This window comes from Culex pipiens, chromosome 2, assembly GCF_016801865.2.
Source record: "Culex pipiens pallens isolate TS chromosome 2, TS_CPP_V2, whole genome shotgun sequence".
Taxonomy (NCBI): domain Eukaryota; kingdom Metazoa; phylum Arthropoda; class Insecta; order Diptera; family Culicidae; genus Culex; species Culex pipiens.
The window spans coordinates 178925158-178944326 of NC_068938.1; the positions used below are offsets into that span (position 1 = coordinate 178925158).

At 40.7% G+C, this 19169-nt stretch overlaps 3 protein-coding genes across 3 annotated transcripts; 1 reads left to right on the top strand and 2 right to left on the bottom strand.

The window, feature by feature from the left end:
* Positions 1 to 960: 960 nt before the first annotated feature.
* LOC120414940 (splicing factor YJU2) lies at positions 961 to 9080 on the bottom strand. The gene is made up of 3 exons (XM_039576270.2): positions 8922 to 9080; positions 8287 to 8855; positions 961 to 1590 (listed from the first exon to the last, which is right to left on the bottom strand). Exons 1-3 carry the CDS (start codon positions 8943 to 8945, stop codon positions 1089 to 1091), a joined length of 1095 nt encoding a protein of 364 aa, XP_039432204.1. The 5' UTR covers positions 8946 to 9080; the 3' UTR covers positions 961 to 1088.
* Positions 9081 to 12816: 3736 nt separating this feature from the next.
* Positions 12817 to 17245, bottom strand: LOC120414937 (uncharacterized). The gene is made up of 3 exons (XM_039576268.2): positions 16520 to 17245; positions 14283 to 15219; positions 12817 to 14224 (listed from the first exon to the last, which is right to left on the bottom strand). The coding sequence occupies exons 1-3, from the start codon at positions 16747 to 16749 to the stop codon at positions 12974 to 12976; spliced, it is 2418 nt and encodes an 805-aa protein (XP_039432202.1). The 5' UTR covers positions 16750 to 17245; the 3' UTR covers positions 12817 to 12973.
* Positions 17246 to 17381: 136 nt separating this feature from the next.
* LOC120414938 (uncharacterized) lies at positions 17382 to 18811 on the top strand. Its single transcript, XM_039576269.2, has one exon. It carries the CDS (start codon positions 17429 to 17431, stop codon positions 18323 to 18325), a length of 897 nt encoding a protein of 298 aa, XP_039432203.2. The 5' UTR covers positions 17382 to 17428; the 3' UTR covers positions 18326 to 18811.
* Positions 18812 to 19169: the final 358 nt, after the last annotated feature.

Below are 19169 nucleotides of genomic sequence, written 5' to 3' on the forward strand. Positions count from 1 at the left end.
AATAAAACATTTAATTACATAGATAAATCAACATTGATTCCAAAATTGAATATCAAAATTTACAAATTAAAATGGGAACTTGAGAACTAGCGAAATCTAGATATATAAGGAATAAAATTTTAAGCATTCGGCCATTTCGAGTTAAAACGAAGTATCAAAAAACTATAAGTTTGCCAATTTAAAAAATAAACATTGAAATTGGAAGTATTGTTGAGCTTTCGATGATTTTTCAAAGACTAATTGTTTATGTTTCTACCCTGGATCAAAATAATGAGCTTCATTTTGTTTAGCTTGATTTTTTTAAATCTAGATTTTTTTTCGAATAATAGTCAATATCTACGATTTTTCTCATAAAGAGTTTTTTGTTTGAAATCATTCTTTAGATAACAAATACGTATTATTTGAAAAGGTAGGGAATTTTAAATTGTTTTTGAGTGGTCACCCTGGACTATAGAGTATTGACGGCCTTATTGTTTTTGGCCAAATTATTTACATTTGTTTACAAAGTGTTTTTGGAAAATATTAAAAATGCACAAATCAAAAATTTTAAGAAATCTAATTAGATATGGGATTGAATTTTTAATAAAAAAAATACTTTTCTAAACTATTTTTTTTTATTTTTTCCTACTTCGAAAATTTTAAAAAGGTAAAAAGAATTACCAAATTATTGAAATTTGAAAAAAAAAAACCTTTCAAAAATTGAAATTTTAGAAAAAAATAATTTGCTGACAATGAAATTATTTAAAAATGTTTGCTGGCATAAATAAAACCATAAAAAAAAACAAACTAATTCTGTTGAAAAGTGAGTTATTTTTTAAATTACTGAAAAAGCATTTGTTGTTTCTTCCACCCAAAAACGGATCATTTCAATAAAAAGGTCTCTCAGTGATTAGTTTCCCGTTTTCAATTTCCTCAAAACTAGTGGCAGCACAAAACGATACCAGTCATTTCCGTCTCCGGCGAAAACACAGTTTATTGAAGCCCGATGTAATCCTTAATTACAGTCAACGTTATTTACGTGCAACGTCCAAAATCCCTTCTATTGAAAACTTTCTCCCTTTACTCTGCCCGAAACTCTTCGCACTCACTCACTCATCCCCTTCCCCGGACGAGTTATCGCTGTCCGAGTAAGCGCCCAGCAGTCCCAACCCACTGACCGGCGTCACAACTGCTGGTGCTGTTGAATCTGTTGCTCGACTTGTGGCCGACTCAGTCACAACCACCGCCGCTGCCGGCACTGGTTTCGGCAGGATTTCCTTGGGCTTTTCCCCCTCCACCGCCACCGGCTTCTTCTTCACGACCAAGTTGCTGAGGGAGCTTTTCCGCACCCCGATGCTGAAGGCAGAGTCCAACTTTTTCACCTTGTTCGGGACGGCAAAGCTTGTGGAGGGTGGAGCAGCAGCAGCAGCAGCTGTCGAAGCGTTACCTCCCGGTGCTCCCGCTGGCCGGCCGTCACCGGTCATTGACGAGGAGGACGGTTCCTCTTCTTGCTTGATCTCCTCGATGATTTCCTCGGTGGCGACGCGCTTCAGGCCAACGCCGCTGCCTCCACCGGTCGCCGTCGTCGAACGGGATTGGAATTTAATCGTTCTGGAAAGGGGATAAGAAAAATAAGTTAGAAAAAAGATGCGGCAGTAATGTGGACAAGGGAGGGTAACATAAATCAACTTGAGCATGTGTGATGGGAGAGGGGTGAGAAGGATGAAAGAATGTTTGCTTTCTAATATCGCGTGTTATCGGGGTGGTGGTGGCTTGTAGCGATCAACTATTTCACCAACCAGTAACATGACTTTGTTTGCACACTGTGAACAGTGAAAGGGAAGGGGGTGTTGGGTTGTTCTGGAATCTTTTCTAGCAGATTGTGCAAGCAAGGATAACATTCCTCTGGGAAATATTAATCGTTAAACATTGCTGTAGCGCAGGATTCCTGGAATGTTTTCTAGTTTCATTAGCTAAGAGTAAGTCGAACTGATTTTGAAAGTGAGCAACTCTCTACGAAATCGGCCGATTTTTTTATATTTTTTGATTTGGCTCAAACTTTGTGGGGGCCTTCGCTATGACTAAGGCTACCAACTGTACGGATTTTTTCCTTACCGTACGGATTTTCGACCCTTTTCGCGGATTTTTAGCAGGCCGAAATTTTAGTACGCAAAATACAAATTTCAATAACCGTAAAAAAAATTAATTGTTTTTTTTTATTTGGCCAAAGCTTTTGCATTTTTATTACGCTGTCAAATCGAATTTAAAGGGATAACTTGGTTAGTTTTCCAGAAATTCCTTATTTCAGAGTGGATTATCAATAATTGTTCTTTCCAAATTCTTTACAAAACGTAATTATTCAATAAAAGAACCAAAGGCTTTCTAAAGCAAATTATCAAATGTAAAGTTTTTTTAACGCTCCTGTAAGCTTTTGTGTTGCACAGGTTAATTGGACCTTTTCAATAAAAAATCTAGAAATGTTTTCGTGAAAACACTGAGAATGATATTATTCGTAAAAACCAACTTGACATTCCGTGAACTACAAAACAAAAAAACAAAAAAAAAATGGAAGATTTGATTCAGCAAATCACGTTTTAAACGTGCAAGTCATAAGCACTTAGAAAAGTGGAATTTGTAAGCTGCAAAAACGATGAAGTTTTTATTTTTAATTCCCAAATTCTTTATCTTATACCATAGTGTCATATCGGAAAAATGTAAGGACTTTTGCTCAGCAAGAGTTGGTAGCCTTACCTATGACCAAAGAAGCTATTTTGTATAATTGGTTAACCCATACAAGCCTCCATACAATTTTGGCAGCTGTTCATACAAAAATGGTACGTAAATATTCAAACAGCTGTAACTTTTGAATGAATTTTCTGATCAATTTGGTGTCTTGAGCAAAGTTGTAGGTATTGATGAGGATTACTGAGAAAAAAATATATACACTGAAATAATTGATAATTTTTTCATTAACTTTCCAGTTGAAGTTTCCCAAGATACAGTCATCCCACATATTCGGAACGGTTTCTAGATCGGCCAATGTTCAAAAAATCATAGCAAATCGATAATTGAACTTAATGATTCGCTTTTACCTTCATTTGAAAGCTTTTTTTGCGATCTTTTGAATGCTGTATCGAACATCTGCAAATTTTAACTTTTATATGAAGTTTTTGAAGAATTTCTTTAACCCTTGAAATCCACAAATTCGGAACACTTTTTTCTTACGGATGTAAACAAACTTTGGATCCCTCCAGGAATACATACCAAAAAATGACTTCACACACTGAAACCAATGAAATTTAAGCTTAGTGATGTTTTATTCATGATTTGATAACTTTTTTTGTGTGAAAATATCAGTTAAATTCAGGTGTTCCGCGATTGTGGGAGGCACAATAACAACCCACAATTATGAAACAGGCCATTTGGAGGCAGTGTTTTGCTGCTCTGGATGAAATAGTCTTGGAATGAAGTTTTTTGTTCAAAAGGTACTAATTTTACTAGTGAAATAGCAAGATAATGTCCAAATGAAGGTTCTAAAAATAGTAAGGTCGACAGAATAGCTACTTTTGGCATTCTATTGACAAATTATCATAAAAGTGTTCCGAATTTGTGGGTGTTCCAAATATGTGGGATGACTGTACGTATATTTTTTTATTTTCAATTTTTTTTGATATGTTTTAGGGGACAGAAATCCGCAACTTTTATGCCATAGAGAAATATGGTAAAAAAATCTGAAAGTGGTTTTTGAAAAGAATCGAAAATTTATACAAACAAAATTTGCCATAGTTTTTTATTTGAAATTGAATTTGCAATCAAAAAGTACTAGACAGATGTTTTGATAAAGGGCTCCGTTTTCAAGATATAGCAACTGAAAGTTTGATTTTAGAGCAATTCCATGTCAAATAGGGAATCGGTTGTACCCGACCCTCTCCGATTTCAATGAAACTTTGTAGACATGTTATCCTAGGCATATAAAAGCCATTTTTGTGTAAATGGAGCCAGTTACACTCGATAATGACATTTGAGAAGGGCATAAGTGTTTTAAATATTTTTGTATTTCGTAATTTAAATATTGCTATATCTCGAAGCCGTTGCTTTGTATCAAAAAGTGGTTTAAGACAAACTTGTAGGAAATTGGACAAGCTTTCTGAAAAAAAAAAATACACTGAAACAAAAATACAAGCCACATCTATGAGTTTTTTGATTTTTAAGTCTAAAACTTAAATTTAAAGGTGATGTCACGATTTTTTTTCGTTCAAAATTTTTGAGGAAATTGCCTAAAATGTTACCAAAAGACTGACGAAAAATGCAGGATGGTATGTCTCTCCTAAAAAAATACAAAAATCATTTACTAAATCTGTTTTTTTTTAAGTGGTCTAAACGCAAAATTTTTTAAAAACCAGTAGTGGGAATCGATTTTCCAGACAATTTTACTTGAAAGTCTCCATATTGACCATTGTCCTATGTCCAATCCTTGGAAAGATACAGCGGTTTAAAAAATAAAAAAGTTGAAAAAATAGGTTTTTTGGTGGTTTTTGGCAATTTCTATATGCCAGACTTCATTTTTCAGTCTCGTGAATATTTTTACCGGAAAGCTCGTCCAATTTCCTATAAGTTTGTCTTTGATAGCATTTCAATTGAATGTATGGGCTTACAGATATATGCGTAATTATATTGCTAATAACTGAAAATAAAATATTTTTTTCAGTGTGGTAGAAACCAGGATAGTAAATTTGCTTACGTAAATATAAAAGCGATATAAATCAAAAAGCCCAAAAAGGCAAACTTATGGGAAATTGGACGAGCTTTCCGGTAAAAATATTTATGAGACTGAAAAATTAAGTCTGTCATATAGAAAATGCCAAAAACCACCAAAAATCCCGTTTTTTCAACATTTTTATTTTTAAAACTGCTGTATCTTCCCAAGGATTGGACATAGGACAATGGTCAATATGGAGACTTTCAAGTAAAATTGTCTGGAAAATCGATTCCCACTACTGGTTTTTAAAAATTTTTACGTTTAGACCACTTTTTAAAAAAACAGATTTTTTAAATGATTTTTTATTTTTTTAGGAGAGACATACCATCCTGAATTTTTCGTCAGTCTTTTGGTAACATTTTAGGCAATTTCCTCAAAAATTTTGAACGAAAAAAAATCGTGACATCTCCTTTAAATTTAAGTTTTAGACTTAAGAATCAAAAAATCTCATAGATGTGGCGTGTATTTTTGTTTCAGTGTATTTTTTTCAGAAAGCCCGTCCAATTTCCTACAAGTTTGTCTTAGACCACTTTTTGATACGAAGCAACGGCTTCGAGATACAGTAATTTTTAAATTGCAAAATACTAAAATATTTAAATACCTTACGCCCTTCTCAAATGTTATTCTCGAGTACTATTGGCTCCATATACACAAAAATGACTTATATAGGCCTAGGATAACATGTCTACAAAGTTTCATTGAAATCGGAGATAGTCGGGTACAAAAGTACCAGAAAAAATCCTGATTTGAGCTGAAATTGCTCTTAAAAAAATCTATTTTCCTGTAACTTTTTCTTTTATACGCTGTACCTCAGCTACCAGTGGTCCAATTTTCAATATTTCTTAAACGAAGTTGTAGAAAATTTACTAAACTTATCGAAACAAATATTTTCAGGTAAGGTGTCAAAGTTTGATCATGACTCCTATACTGCCGTTCTACGCATAATTGTCCCATGTCATTTTTGGACGATTTTGACTTTTTGACATTTTTAAGTTTAGTTTGTCGTATACTTTTAGAAAAACACATAAAATCTAGTACTTTGTTCGGAAACTCATCAAAAACAACACCAAGTCTGTTTGTCCCATCGTTACACTTCTACGCATAATTGTCCCACGAAGTATTTTCTCTCATAGAATCATTAGTTTAACGAAGCATTATGACTTGCTTACCTATTGTATAGCAAGAGGATCATAAATAAGAGTGATAAACTACTAACTGGGGCGATTAGGGACACATAGGACGGATAGGAACCCACGGGACAATTATGCGTAGAAACACAGAAATCGGTCGAAAAATTTCAACAGCGTTTTTTCTCAGTTGCACTTTTTTGAACATGGGACAATTATGCGTAGAACGGCAGTATAGTTATCAACCAAAAATCAATTTTTGATGACTTTAACTTGCAAACGGATCACGAAATAAAAAAAGTATGTATATTTCTTATCAATTGCAAATTTTATTTAAGTCCAAATATTTTTTTCGACTTTTTTCAACGTTTTTCAAAAAAATATATTTTTTTAAGTTGACTGTCAAATAAATTTTGAACAATCTTTGTGTTATAGCTCAAAAGATGGCGTTTGTTGATATTTGTCCACAAATTCGAATTTTCGAAAATAATTGTTACGCGCAATTCTTTTTTTTATGATTTTTTATTTTTTTCAAGCTACCAAATTTCTATGGATAATTATATGGCCAAACTAATTATGCAAAATCGTTTCTTTGGTCATACCGAAGGCACCAAAAAAGTTTCAGCCGGTTTCAAAAAATACAAAAATTAAAATTAATTAAAAACGTTACTTAATCCACCAGAAGGTGGTTGCTGCCTTCCTCCTGAAAGCTTTGGCTAACGCTTACTTAGTAAAGACACTATACATCTGAGTGCTGCCATCTATGATTAATTTTTATTATTCATTTGAAAGCACTGCAGTGTTTGTATGCGTGCACGACGTGCACTGAGCGGAAAGTTCCGACAGCTATCCGCCGGAGCTTTCAAATTATGTAAATAATGACCCTTTTTAGTATCAACCAAAACAGTTTTTCTAGCATAACTTTTGAAGTACTGCACCAAACCGGATGAAATTAAAAAAAGACTTAAAGGACCTGAAAGCGAATCTAAAAACATAGATCCGGACAAAATCGGTCGGGCCAGTTCCGAGAAAAGTGAGTGAGAAAAAAAATCTACGTCCATCCACACGCACAGACATTTGCTCAGAATTTGATTCTGAGCCGATATGTATACGTAAAGGTATATCTAGAAGGCTTATTTATAAAGTTCAATTTTTGAGTGATTTTATAGCCTTGCCTCAGTGAGGTGAGGAAGGCAAAAAGACCGATTTCTTAGAGAAATGCTCTACTGTTAAACGCATGTAAACGAACAGAATTCTAATCAATCCTTAATTAATGGATCTTTCAAAGAGATTTTTGTCCCTTTATCTGTGCGTCCATGCTTATTCAGACGTTCCTTCCGATGGACGGCCTAACCTAACTGATGTCCAATGTTCACATCGAAAGCAACAGTTACGATTTTATTTTTCTCTTTCACGTTAAAATGCATTGCAGCAAAACCCAGAAGCAAAAGCATTATGCATATTTAACAAAACTCGTAGGCAGCTGCAGAGGCAAACCGGCAAAGCACGATTCCGTAATATTTCGTTCGATTTGCTTGCTGCTTGCGAACAACAAAATCAGTATAGAGGTACCGTATCGGTTTGCTGGAGAGGGGTTTCTCCGGGGGGGTGGGGGCGAAATTTGTTACACCAGGAAGTGGAAGAAAATTAAATTTCTAACGTCTGCAGAAGGCATTGCCGGTAATGTGCGGGAACATAACTTGAATGAATATATGCAACAGACGGATTTTATGATGCTTTTTGAAGCCGTTGTGGAACAGGAATTGAAGTTGTGAACAGCACGATAATAGTTGGAAAAGAATCGTTCAAACATAGTTTGCATTACTTAAGGGAAAAACATCTCTGGAAAAAGTTTAGATATATTTGGTGAGTTAAAATTCTACCGAAAAAAAACTATAAAAAATAGCGATCGAGGAACAACATTTAACGAAAGTGCTTAGTATTTGCAAAGGCTTTTTATTTGTTTTTGTAGAATGTTATAATGTCCAGCCTTTTTTGTTAAATGTTGACTAAGAATTGTTCAAACTTGTTTATATTTTTTTCATTTTATTTGCCAAATTTAGTCAACCATTTACAATTATTCCGATAATTTAACTACACATGCGCTAAAAATTCGAGCAAATGCAATCGATAAGGTAGAATTTACCTGCGTGCAACAGGTGACTGCTCGAAATAAAAAACAATATTCTTCGTAGCCGAGTGGGCTAAGGCCGCATATCATTTAGTGCAGGTTGAATTAAACTCTGAGTTCAAATCCCAATGCTAACTGTTTTTTTTTTTTTTGCTTGCTTTCAAAAGCATAAATCAATATTGTTTTCTAAATTAATAACAATCGATTTTAGGTTTTCATCACCAATTGAAAAGCTCAAGTTGATTTCAACGATCATACCATTCCGAAAACCCCAGAAAATCATCACTCACTTGATATACTCCTCATCCTGCCTCTCCAGCCGCTCCTCCCGCTCCCGAATCGACTCGCTCGGATCGTACTGCTGCAGCATGGTGTCATAGTCCACGTCCTGCTGGCGCCGGTTCAAATCCCGCAGCTCCTCCAGCGACTCCAGCAGCTCGATCTCGTTCCGCGACTGCTGCGTCCGGTTCTCCAGCAGCTTCATCGGGTTGGTGGCCTCCTCCTCGCGGGCTTCCTCCTCCTCCCGTCGGGCCTGCTCCTCCGCCAGCTTCAGCGCCATAAAGTTGCGAGTCGCGCCGGCTTCGATCTCGTAGTCGGTGTTGCGCGGGTCCGTTTTGAAGGAAATCTCCTGCAAGCAGCGCGTACACTTGATGTAGAACCGGTAGATCCGGATGCCGAGGTAGTCCTCGTTCTCGACGTCCTCCTTGCGGGCGTTGAACTTTTTGCCCTTGTAGATGTACTCGCCGCACGTTACGCACCGCATGTTGAACGGTGCCATCAGCCGGACCGTGTACTGGCGATTCTTCGGTAGCTTGACCCGCGGGATCTTGGACGGATCGAAATCCGGCGGGTAATATTTCTACAAGAGATTTGACGGAATTAGAACAATAAACTCTATAAGGAAGAAGCGGTTTCGACTACTTACGTTTAAAACTTTACGTTCAGACATTTTATTGGCTTATTTTCTGCAAAAATCGCCTAGATTCTAATGAAAACTTGTTGACCAACACTCAAAACGATTCAAAATCTGATTATTTTGGAGCGGAGAGCAAAACAAAACAAACCTCTGTCAAACTCGTCAAAATATTGACTGCTCGAATTCTGGCTGCGTACTTACTACCCAGTCGTGACGACGCAACAAAAATCAGGCTAATACCCCGTTCGCACGGGCGAGTTATAGCCGGTTTTAACGAAATGGTTATAAGTTATAACCAAGTTAAAACCAAACCGTTCGCACGGGCCCGAAAGGTTTTAACGGTTTTAACTATTTTGACAGATCACAGCAAGCTGTGATTATTTAGTGTTGTCATTTATTTTTATTTTTTACGGTGATGCGGAATTTGACCAAATGATGGCACTCTATCCGGTAAGGCCGGAGTTTTTTTTTTTTTGCTTTTTTTCGCTTCTGGATTTGGGCAGGATGGCAGGTATTTTAAAATCAATTTTTCATAAGTTTGATTTGCTTCGACTAAGTTCATTTACAGAATTTATTTTTGATCGTCTTCCGGTTGGAGCTGGTCTGCTGTTTTCTATAAAGATGCTTCCGGAAAACTAAATCTTCGGAGTTATCCCCGACCCAACAGACGCCCCCTTGTCCACTCGAAAGGTCGCGCCATGATGCTGACATCTAACTTGAGGTTACGATTGCTGACGCGTCATGTATACGAACAGCAAAGTCCGGAAGGTGGCACGTAAGCTGCAGATGGTCAAAGTGAAGGACGAGGCTGATTACATACAAAAGGTCAAGTTCTACCATCATGCCCGTGTGATGATCCGCCTGGAAGGATTACGATGAGGACATGGAAGAGGTCTTTCTTCTAGAGTTGAAAATTGAGGCTGAGTTGAAGCAGCTGGAGCTAATGAAAGTTGTTGAGGAGCTGATCAAGCTCCGATTTTTTTTTTAAATATCCAGAAACATAGTCCGTCTGAACATCAGCACCTGGCCATGATGGGACTCGAAAAAACCAACCGATGAAATTGCTACAGGTCGCATGAAAAAGTTCAATAAAGTCTGAGAATAGTTCAAGGGGGCGGGGGGGAGGGGGGGGGGGGGATTTGGCGGGATAATCTACGCTTCATACAAAAAAGATGGGAGAATAGGGTGCACATTTTCCATACGTACAATAATACGATTAGACGATTAGATTGCTAACCCCAAAAATCTCCGGAAACCCCGTCGGCTAAATGCGATTTTTTACGGAATTGCGCAAAGGCGTCATTTTTTATTAGATGTAAATTTCCACGAGGTAGATTTATTTAGTAGTTCCGTCATGGATTTTACTCAACATTTATGATCTGCTGGAGCCAGATTTAAATTCCTTCGCAGGACATCCCTGAGAGCATCTGCATAGAAGTGAGACAACAACGAACACGTGTTCTACGTCGACCCTACCGGCTGTTAATGACCAAGATTGAATGTAACGAACCATGTGCTTTACTAGAATTGCCTTTCTAATTTGTTAGGATTACAGGAATTCCCTAGCCCCGATCAGGATGTCCATCGAAGTACTGTGCCGAACCAAAAACAGACGTTGAAGAATTTAGAGCGTAACCTTGAGGATGATGCGAAAGGACACTTGCGAGATCTTAACAAGAAAATGATGCACCTCACCAGCTGTACCACCGTGATCAAAATTCACCAAGAGGACCCTCTAATCTAATGTTCAAAGACGACTGCGCTTCTGGCGCTTCTTGTGGCTCAGTCAAGATTTTTGAGTCACCCTAAACAGCATTGCGAAATAATTCATCTTAGACCCCCTCCCCGCATTCAGCCCCCAATCATCTTTTATTATAGAATTTTAAAAGAACATGCATCCAAATCAACGAAACAGGAACGTAGTCAACAAATCAAATAAAAGCTGGCCGTCACTCCGTATAAATTCAACAGGTCCTTGCACAGGCCTAATAACACTTCCAGGGCCGGCTACCCGTGATGTGTCTCTCATGGTGATCTCTTTGCTTTATTTTTTTCCGTTCATCAGCTAGGGTCGCATCCGGAACTGCAGAACTAGCGGGACACACACGTTGTAGGTTTGCGAGCCGTAAAAGAACGCCTGTTCCAATTTAAACGGGCAAAGATTCATCTTGAGCACGTCCAAGTGACAGGAACATTTGACCATTAGCACGGTTTGTAGTACTTAAGGGACATCGTTTTGAACCTGATCGAAAATGCCGACACCAGGACGACTTTTGGCGTTGCTTCTTTGGCTGGTGTAAGACAAGACCACACCATCCCCTCCAAGCCATAGGACGGGATCGTCGACGAGAAACCTGCTTTGGTGGTCCGCTGAGCCGTCCCCACGGCCACGTGGTATCGTCTGTAGAAGTGTTTGTTTTCGATCTTGAGCCACTGGACCACCGTCGACTTTCCAACCCATCCGGCGATTGACTCGCTACACGTGGTCGGCAACTATAGCTCGACGCACTAACGCCATTTTACCCTGCCGTTTCCAACCTGCATCGCTGGCGAGCACTCTGACAGTGATCGGCAGGTGAGTCGTTCGTAAGAGACGCATCAAATCTCCTAGCTAGTGGACCTCACCGACGTCTGGAAATGCCAAGCTCGATTGCCAGGTGTCCCAGCGAAGTACGATCAGCGTTGGAGTTCTGCACACGCGCAGCGCTTATGCCAAGCGGCCTGAGAGTCTGCCCAGAAGCAACAGTAGCAAATCAGCACACGTGATCGCGAGAATCGGCCGGCAGCGTTGTCTGCGTCGGCGTCCATCCGCCGAGCAGCAGAACATCAAGTACGTAGCGTACCTCACTTAAGCACGTGAGCCAGAGGACCCAGTCATTCCTGTCAGGTTGCGCAAAATCCTCAAGTCATCGGACCGCGCGAGGCGCACCAGGAAACGCCAACCTCAAGATTCAGGTTCTGGTCTTTGTTGAGAATCATAGACAGTCAACACGTTTTGCCAATCAGCGACATACACAAAGCGATCGTCCAGACTCCAGAATGGTTTTGAGCTAAATCCGCGAGCAATAACGATAAATTCCAGGGTGAAATCTGCAAGTGCGTATCGAATCAAGAAAATGCTTCCAAACTGACTACCTCAACAAAAAACTAAAAATTCAAACCAAATTCTTTCGATCCCGAGTTCAATTCCAAGTTCCTTGTCACCGCGCTCCGTCCGCTCCATGGAATTGGGACGTTCCGATACGCTGGCGTATTTTTACGAATAAACAGAAAAATAAGTTGTTCTATTCCTGTCAATGTCAAAACTTTTGCAACTTTTTCCAAAGCCTACTTTGAGTTTTAAGCACTCGAATCCACTTTTCGAGCAGTTTTAACTTGGTTATAACTCTTATAACCGGTTTTAATCTGACAGCTCGTTGTATGGGCAAAACCAGAGTTATAGCCGGTTTTAAGAGTTATAACCACTTTTGGTCTTATAACCGGTTATAACTCGCCCGTGCGAACGGGGTATAAAGTCGGGCAGAGATTTCTGTTCCATTTTGACAGAAAGGTTCTGAGATGTTTTTTAAAGTTTTGTTAATTTGATTTGGTTAACCGCGGTGGATTTTCTTGAAATAATTCGAACTGTCAAAAATCCACCAAAGCATCTACCGGTGGATACTTTTCTACCACAGATTTTTGTGCGATCAATGTGGTAGATGCTTTGGTGGATTTTTGACAGTTCGAATTATTTCAAGAAAATCCACAGCGGTTAACCAAATCAAATTAACAAAAGCCCTGAGATCTCCATTGTTTAACTGATTTCGGTAGATTTTCTAAAAAAATATTATGAATTATATTTCGTTAGCTTCAAACCGTCAAAATTCTAACAAATCATTGAACACACAAAAACATAATATGTATTTTTTTTTTTCACAGTTCTACAAGGATTCGGAATAGCCCGGTTAGTTTAATGCCTCTGTGCTCTCTTGTACTAAGCTTGCTGGTTTTCCTATCTAGTTAGCATTTCCATTCAGGATATCTCAACCAAAAAACACAACGCATGTTACGAGAATTCAACTTTATTGCCCACAGTAATCACCCTTATTCTCGACCACCTTCTGCCACCGGTTGAACAGCATTCGAATGCCGCGCAGATAAAACGGCGCCGTCTGTTCCTTGCACACTTTTGCCACCCACTCGTACACCTGGCCCGGGCTCGCAAAGTACAGATTCTGGAAGCCATACAGCAACGACTGGAACAGGTGATAATCGGTAGGGTCGATGTCGGGCGAGTGGTCCGGATGGCGCAACAGTTCCCAGCCGATACCGGAGAGGATGGCTTTGAGTTGCTGGCGCGCAGTTGGTTCCGTTATGCCGTACTGGAAAATTACCTGGTTGGGAACCTTTTGCCGTGCCGATTGCATCGCTTTGGTGAAGCGAGAGAATTGGGCATGGTATCGATCCGGAACGGCGGCTTGCTGCGGCTCAAGTAGTTCATGGAAGATTAGACCGCGTTGGTCCCACCACACGCACAGAAGGGCCTTTTTTGCTTCTGTCAGTACTTTGGTTTCCTCGGCGTGTTGGCCGGGGGCCCCATTGCCGTAATAAACCCACCGTTCGCTGCACATAATCATGCTACTAAAAGAACTGCTGTTCTTGTACCGCGCCAACAGTGCGCGACAGAAATTGAACCGATTCTTCAACATCGAGGTAGGCAATTCTTGAGGAACCCATCTCCCATATTTCAGCATCAATCCCATCAAGCCGGTTCGCAGCCGAACGGAATCGAAATGAACGCCGACCTGTTCCGAAAGCTCCTGAACGCTGATGGTTGCATTCTCGTTTATCAAATTCTTGATGCTGGCTTGAACCGAGTCACTGCACGCCACGTCCCCTTGCACAAACTGAGCGTACCACGTGGCCACCATGACCTGCGTCACTCCGGTATGTTCGCCAAACTTGTTCCGTAGCAACCAATACGCTTTTTTCGGGTGATGCTTCTGTCGGTAGAAAAGCAGCGCACATTGCTTCAGGTGAGTCTCCTCCGGATTTTGCGGAAGGTTCTCACCACACAGCAGCAGTCGGTGAAGGTCAAACAGAATCCCTGGAACGGCTTCTCCGCAAACTTCACACTTTTTGCCCCGTCGTGATGTATTGTGAGCCAACTCCACGTGGGTTACCAAATCATCTTCGGACTGAAAGGTTTCGTTGCACTGTGTGCAAGTGTTCACCGGATAGTTACATTTGTCCTGCCTTTGGTGATGCAACAGTGACGACTCCGTTAGGAACTGCCTGTTGCAAGGGCCGCACGTGTATGTATCAGGAACAGTCTTAAATAAAAGAACGTTTTTCAAACAAATGAATCTTCAGTCACAGCCAAAATCCTACCTTATTCGGCGTAAACTTCTTGTTTAGTATCCGTGGACTTTGTGTGCCGGAGATGCCCTCGCATCTGTCACATTTTACCTCTTGTCCCATTTGGGACATAATCGGGGCCCGACAGCTTACGCACTTATTCAGGACCTTATCGTGCGCAACCTCCTGCAAATGCAGGTTCAGCTCGAACTGACTCTGGAAGAAAGCTTTACACATGAGACAACCGTACTTGAACTGAATCCGTTGCTTTTTGGCTGCCGGTAGCAGTTCCACTTCTTCGGAGGGTTCCTTTTTCACGTTTACTGAAAGTATTAACTCTACCGCTGGCACATCTTCGTCGTCAGGAACTTCCTGTTTGATTTTCACTGGCATTTCCTCTAAATTTGGTTCTATCTTAATCTTCACCTCTGGCTCAACATCCTCGTCGTCCACCTCAATCGTTTCAAATTCGTTCTCTTCGACCTCGCAACCTGAGTGACCCTTCTCTGCCACCATCTCAGCTATGGGGATACCAACATCAGCGTCTAAAACGCATGTTTCCTGCTCATCCTGCGGTTCTTCCTTGATAACGACCTGCTCCGCACTAAACAGACCACTATCAAACGCAGGAGGAGACTCAACAGCCGTCGGTTCCGGTTCCGGTGGTGCGCACTGCTCGAAAATCACCACCGTCTTGGACATCTTACGCAGCATCCGTTCGTACGCCCGGGAATTCTCGTTGATTTGCTCGCAAAACCGGTGCGTAATGTCGAGCTGGACGACGCACGCCTCGCAAAAGTAACTCTCCTGGGTGGAGGATTTGATGAACTGGCGCACGCGGAAGTACTTGTACGCCAGGGACTGCAGCGTCAGTGTCTGCTCCAGGCAGTACTTCCGGTTGAACATGCTCTCGACCGGTTTGTACTGGAGGCACAGCTGGCAGCAGGACACTTCGGTCCAGGTGTAATCGCTGGAAGAAATGATGTTTTTTTCAAACACACTGATTTATTTAATCTAATCTAATCTAATCGAACACAAGCGCAGCAACGAAGCCAATTAAGATATTGCAGTGATTTTTTTTAGTAGAGTACGCACTTCATAAGGAGAGGGTCAAGAAAAGTTTCAAATGGTATGCATCGGGAACTAAAAAATCAAACGGAGATCGAAAATACAAAATTCTTAAATTCTTTAATTTTTAAATTCTTAAATTATTTAATTCTTAAATTTTAATCATAAAATCCTGAAATTCTGAAATTTTTAAAATCTTAAATTCTTAAATTCCTTAATTTTTAAAATCATAAATTCTTAAATACCTAAATACCTAAATTCTTAAATTCTGAAATTCTTAAATTCGTAAATTCTTAAATTTTTAAATTCAGAAATTCTTAAATTCCTTAATTCTTAATTTTTCAATTCTTAAATTCTTACATTTTTAAATTCTCTAATTCTTAAATTCTTCAATTATTCAATTCTTTAATTCTTAAAATCTTAATTTCTTTCACATTTTTTAAAAATAAATGTCATAGTCCAAGTTGTTTTTATGAGATAGTAAACCTTTCTAAAAACAAAGCTCTCGGTACATTTTATTGTGTTGATTAAGGTAAAACGAGACGCCAGTTTGAATAAGAATTCTATTGTAATTGTAATTGATTGTTTATTTGTGACGAGAGCCTGTTCGTTTACAACTTTTTATCAGGTTAAGGAGGTAACTTTAACCCCTTCCCGCCCAGACCAAAATCAAGATTTTTTACGTTTTTTCCACATTACTCGTAATTGGATCAACCAAATTGGACGAAATTTTAATGGTTATTAGTTAACATTCTATATTAACTAATGCAGGTTGAAGCAGCTTGAAAAAATGAATGGTTGCAGAGAAATTTAATTTTGAATCCAAAAATTAGTGGTGCTCTGGAGTAACCATGGGCGTTAGAGGGTTAAGATAAACAACGGAAAAAATAAACCAACCAAATAGTATTGTATTGTATACTAATTATTTTTCTAATGCAACAACTGGTTCCGCGTTCGAACCGGTTGTTTCGTTTGGAACGTAATTAATATACAATGCAAATCGAATTCATGTTCAGAATTCGACTTGAACCAACTAGGTCATAGCTGGAGATTGCAGTTCCGCGAGCTGTGGCTGGATTTCTGGCAACGGTGACAATACGCTTTGTTCCTCTGGTGTAAACAGTGAAAAGGTCCCGGATAATTACGGTGCCTCGATCGAAGTACAACAGGTACAGCGTGTGCGTACACACTCCGCGACTTACACGAGATACAGCGTCGGTTCGCGGTACATGCTGCCCCGGCCGGGCTGCTGGTGCGGCGGAAAGTGCAGATTGCAAACGTGCTTCCCGTTGATCGCAACATCCGACAGTTGCTGGCCGGTTCCGCCGAAAATCGCCGCGCGCCAGCTTGCCCGCAGCTGGGAATCGTCGGGGACGCAAGCCCCCATCCGAACCGTCCGGTTAGTGCACCCGGGTACCACGCAACCGACCATGGCTTCTCACGGAACTTGGGATTGATCGGGAAAATTTACTGCCGTTCGCGATGAAAACAAAACAAACACTGAACGAAGCTGTCAAAAGTTTTGTTTTGATGGTTTTGATTCGAAGGAGGAATTTTTCGAGCAGCGAGTACGCAGCCAAACTGCTCGAATGCATGGTCAAAAGCCATTTTGAAAAACTACCTCCCCTTTTGAAGCGTAAACAAATCAGTGAAAAGTGCAAGTGACAGCAAAATAAAAACAATGTGAAAGTTTGGGAGTAAAATTACTTATTTTTTCGTGTTTTACCATTTAAAAATGCCCTTTTGCGTGGTGGAAACGAAAGCCGGCGACGACCAGGACACGGTGCGCATCGTTCCGTCCGGGTGGACCGTGGATAACTTTGTCTACTGGCCACCGGCGGACGGGTATCGGTTGTCAACAAACGAAAGCTTAGTTCCGGATCGGAACCGGTGGCGCAAATTGGAGTGTAAAATAGTCTGCCGCGCGCCGACCTACGACGCGGCCCGATCGGTGGGCCAAGCATTTGGACTGGATCTTAGCAATGGGAACTTTGCTGAGGATCGTAACTGGAAGGAGCCGGAGGTGAAATTTGGATTGTATTGCATACAAAATCTTTGTTTACTGATTAATCTTATTTCAACAGCTCAACGATCCTCTCCAGCAGTTGGCTATGCCAACCGTCCGCGCAGGCATCAAATTCGAGCGCGAATGCATGCTGGACGACGTCCCGGCGGTACCCGCCGCCGGCGACCTACTTCTTGATCCCGGCCAGGCGTCCATCTTTATCACCCGCGAGGAATTCAACGCCCTCCAGACCCGCCTCGATTCGATCGAAGCAAAACTGGACCGCCAAAGCGTGCTTCTGGAGCGCGTCCTAACGCACGTAACCAGCAGCACCATCGCTACGGAAAGAACCGGCGCCTTATCCCTCCACCCTCGACAAGAACCGCCCCCGCTGCAGCTGGAGGATTTTACCGAGTTCGAACAGATGGGCCGCATCGGCACGGACGAGCAGCTGCGGGAACTCGAACGGAAGCTCGCCGACAAGGCCTACGAGGCAAAGTTCATCCGCTACTGCCGGACCATCTACCACCTCACCGGCAAGCGCGAAGGCTACCCCTTCTTCAAGACGCTGCTCCGCGAAATGCTAAACCCGATGATCCTGTCCACCTACTCGTGGAAGGGCAACAGCCGCAACGCGGTCAACGAGAGCTTCAGCGAAAGCTTCCCGAACTTTATACGCTTCGTTTGGCGCGTCACGCTCGCGGCCGATTATCAGTTTACCAGCGAGGACAACGCGCGCTCGTTTAGCTCCTTCCTGCGCATGAAAAATACCGAAATCAAGCGATTTTCCGATGTTGACCGGGCACGACGGGCGAGCTTCACCAGGAAGAAGCGCAGGAGAAAGAACAACGACAGTGGCGGGCGCACGCCGGAAGCAATGGACGCCGAGGAAGGGGGCCGGGAGCGGAATTTGCCGCCCAACTCGGTTGATTCCGGCGAGGAAGACGCGTTCGAGTTTGTGAGCAGCAACCGGGGGGAGGCGGCGGAGTACTCGGACGAGTAGTGGCGGAAGGAGTGGTCTAGATTTGGTTGAATGTAAGTTAATTGAATAAACCGTACAAACATTTTAAAGATAAATTATAGATTGCGAGAGAAGCTATAGATAGAGAAACGTCCTTTGTCGAAAATTACCCATCTTTCATGAAGATAACGCCAAAAATTTTAATGGAGCACCGGATTCGAGTGGTAGAAATGACAGTTCTCCCATAAGAAATACATTTTAGAAAAAGAAAAAAAACAAGAAGTGTTCGAATGGAATTGCTCCATAGGCAATCAAACGTCAAAATTACCCCCCACTAGAGGGCGCTCAAACTTGGGGTGATGTTTTCATTATAACCTACAGCGAGTAAATTGGTTTGAAATTTGAAATTGTTTTATTTCATCATAAAATCGACATTAATAGCAAATTATACCATTTTCAGGTAAGAAATAAATAGCTTAATTGATATAAACGAAAATATTTTTGTGATGGTCGATTTAACCTGTTCATTATCTGATTCTAAATAAGGGAATGTTTTAATCAACCAAAACATAACTAATCAATTGAGAATGTAGATTATTCAAGTGGACAATTATTTTTTAAAGTCACTTCTACCATAAAAGCAAAGATCTGCTTGAAAAATGATAATTGGATTGATTTTCAAAATTAGCAATCTAACCTCATTCTCGCGTTTTCAATCCGGATCTCAGAATTTTCAATGAAAAAGGCAACTTAGCAAAAAAATCAAAAAGTCAGTCAATAGAACTTTTTATTTCTTACCTCCTATTAACTTTATTTTATGCCAAAAGATCAGTTTTCTTTTAAAAAATCTTAGAATAGTTTTCACTCCCCTTAGCACTTATCGCGC